Source organism: Phragmites australis, chromosome 2 (assembly GCF_958298935.1).
Source record: "Phragmites australis chromosome 2, lpPhrAust1.1, whole genome shotgun sequence".
Classification (NCBI taxonomy): Eukaryota; Viridiplantae; Streptophyta; class Magnoliopsida; order Poales; family Poaceae; genus Phragmites; species Phragmites australis.
Genome location: NC_084922.1, coordinates 27121650 through 27124323, shown reverse-complemented (window position 1 = coordinate 27124323; position 2674 = coordinate 27121650). Strand labels below are relative to the sequence as shown.

At 48.7% G+C, this 2674-nt stretch overlaps 1 protein-coding gene across 1 annotated transcript; it reads left to right on the top strand.

The window, feature by feature from the left end:
* The first annotated feature begins 302 nt into the window (after positions 1-302).
* Positions 303-1443, top strand: LOC133906301 (photosystem I reaction center subunit III, chloroplastic-like). Its single transcript, XM_062348169.1, has 2 exons — positions 303-1121; positions 1241-1443. Exon 1 carries the CDS (start codon positions 407-409, stop codon positions 1094-1096), a length of 690 nt encoding a protein of 229 aa, XP_062204153.1. The 5' UTR covers positions 303-406; the 3' UTR covers positions 1097-1121; positions 1241-1443.
* Positions 1444-2674: the final 1231 nt, after the last annotated feature.

Sequence of the window (2674 nt, the reverse complement as noted above, 5' to 3'; positions counted from 1 at the left end):
TTTCTCTAAACTGAAATGTGGATTCATACACTACAGATAGGCAAAATTAATTTATCAGTTTGATTCATCATTTGAATCTAATTTTGATATGAATCTATTACCTACCAGTTTTATATAAATTCTACCACTTCATACCTTTAACAGTAGCCTCTCCCCAGCCACAGGCCGGTAGCCCCCACAAATTCTTCCGCCCGCGCCCACGCGGCCAGACCGGATTCCTCCGCGCCAATCCGCGGCGCCCAGCTCACGCCCCCATATCCCCGTCCCACCCACTCGCGCTGCGCCCCTTATCCCCTCCCGTATCCTTCTGATCGCTTACACCGGCCCGCCTGATCTCAACCTCGTTTCTTTCTCTTACTTCCACGCCTCGCGCGCGCGCCCGCCGGACGCAGCAGCAGCAGCAGAGATGGCCGCCCTCGCCGCATCCTCCACGGCCACCTTCGCCGCCAAGCCTTGCCTCCCGCGCGCGCGCCTCTCCGTGTCCTGCTCCGCCTCCGGCAACGAAGGCGGCAACAGTGTCTCGCTCGCTGCGTCCGTCAAGACCTTCTCGGCGGCGCTCGCGCTGTCGTCGGTGCTTCTTTCCTCCGCGGCCACCTCCCCTCCTCCCGCGGCCGCCGACATCGCGGGCCTGACCCCGTGCAAGGAGTCCAAGGCGTTCGCCAAGCGCGAGAAGAACTCGCTCAAGAAGCTCAACGCGTCGCTCAAGAAGTACGCGCCCGACTCCGCCCCCGCGCTCGCCATCAACGCTACCATCGAGAAGACCAAGCGCCGTTTCGAGAACTACGGCAAGTTCGGCCTGCTCTGCGGCGCCGACGGCCTGCCGCACCTCATTGTCAGCGGCGACCAGCGGCACTGGGGCGAGTTCATCACCCCCGGCCTGCTCTTCCTCTACATCGCCGGCTGGATCGGGTGGGTCGGCAGGAGCTACCTCATCGCCATCCGTGGGGAGAAGAAGCCCGCCATGAGGGAGATCATCATCGACGTCGAGCTCGCCACGCGGCTCCTCCCCAGGGGCTTCATCTGGCCCGTGGCCGCCTACCGCGAGCTCATCAACGGAGACCTCGTCGTCGACGACGCCGACATCGGCTACTACTAAATGCCCATGCATGGCTGCTGGCTAGGTAAGCATCCATGGCTCATGCACAGAGCATCATTGTTTGTTGCCTCAAGGATCAATTCGTTGACGATTAATGGAAGATTGATGTGCCACTGCCTTGTGATCTTGTTTGTTGTTTCGCAGCTGGACACTTGGGCAGTCGGGGAAGATGGCTTTTGGTGTAGGAGCTGATAGGATTATGGAGGAATGGAAGCTCTGTTGTATTTAAAAAACTCAAGCCTTGTATAACTGTACCTCTCTCTTGTGTGTATTCTTGAGAACGATTTCATGATGCATTCGTTGCAAATTGCATGCTTTCGTCATCGAAGAGATACACATGTTCGCAATTTCGTGTTTTGGCATCAAACAAGAAACTCAACTGAAGAGAAAGAACGATGGAGTTGTTGGTTCATCAAGTTTATCAGCACAGACACGTTTTGGTTTCGGTGTTCAATACAGCTAAGGCCTGCCACTCAGCCTGATGTAGCCTCAGCAAATTTTATCCACTTGCTGACAGTACAAGTGGAAACCTGCTCGATTCTACAATACTACAGCACAACAGCTTATTGGGAAGGTTTGTAAGAAGGTATATTGTTCGGTATGTACTATAACTACAATTGAGCTTTTCGGTGAGCTATAGCCACCGCTTCGGATCCTGCTCCTCTGCAATTTCTGGACTCATATTCAGGTTTGCCATGGGGGAATATTTCCGGCTTTACGGTGAGCTCTTCAGTATAGATTAGCCTGCCATCCGACAGAAATCCATGTAAATAACACCATATAGGGATGAAATTGATGCATGAGCAGCATAGTAATTGTAAGAGAAAAGAAATGGAGTTGACAACACAATCTCAATAGGGCGCCACACAAAACTCTGGCAGATTATGTGGAAAAAACCTTAAGTTGAAACACCAGTACTACGATGGAAACCAGCACTATGCACCCATCCAATTACTTACAATCACAAGTACATAATGAGCATATTCAAAATATTTCATAAAAAATGAAGCATGCTCCATTCATAGAGGCATAATGACAGCCAACCTTCTTACTCACTAGTAACCATGCACGTGTGCTACACACATGCAAACCAAAAGTTTGCTCTTTGTATCATAGAATCTAGGTGGTTATTAGAATAAGCAATAAATTTCTCACATGTAGTATTAAGCATTGGAAATCCACTTTAAGAGATGAAAATCCATGTCAAAGGAGACATTTGCATATTGCAACAATTGGGGTTCCAAATGCACCTACCGATTCTAATATATCATGCTTTAGTAGTCATTACGCTTTTCACAATTAATGGTTGCAACAATAGATAACATGTCAAAATTTTCATAGTGAAGCACACTTGCTGTCAGTCTAAAGCTTAATAATCAGAACATGTACCATTCTAGGAGCGTTAAAAAAAAATAGAGCTAAAAAGACATTTTTATGCATGGAAGTCACTTAGCCATAATATTTTGAATAGCATCAATTTACCACATCTATTAAAATAAAGGCTCCAAATTGAAGCTTTTACAGGATAGTTAGTGTCCACATGGGGAAAACTCCATAACACAAAACTAAAGCAGGCAG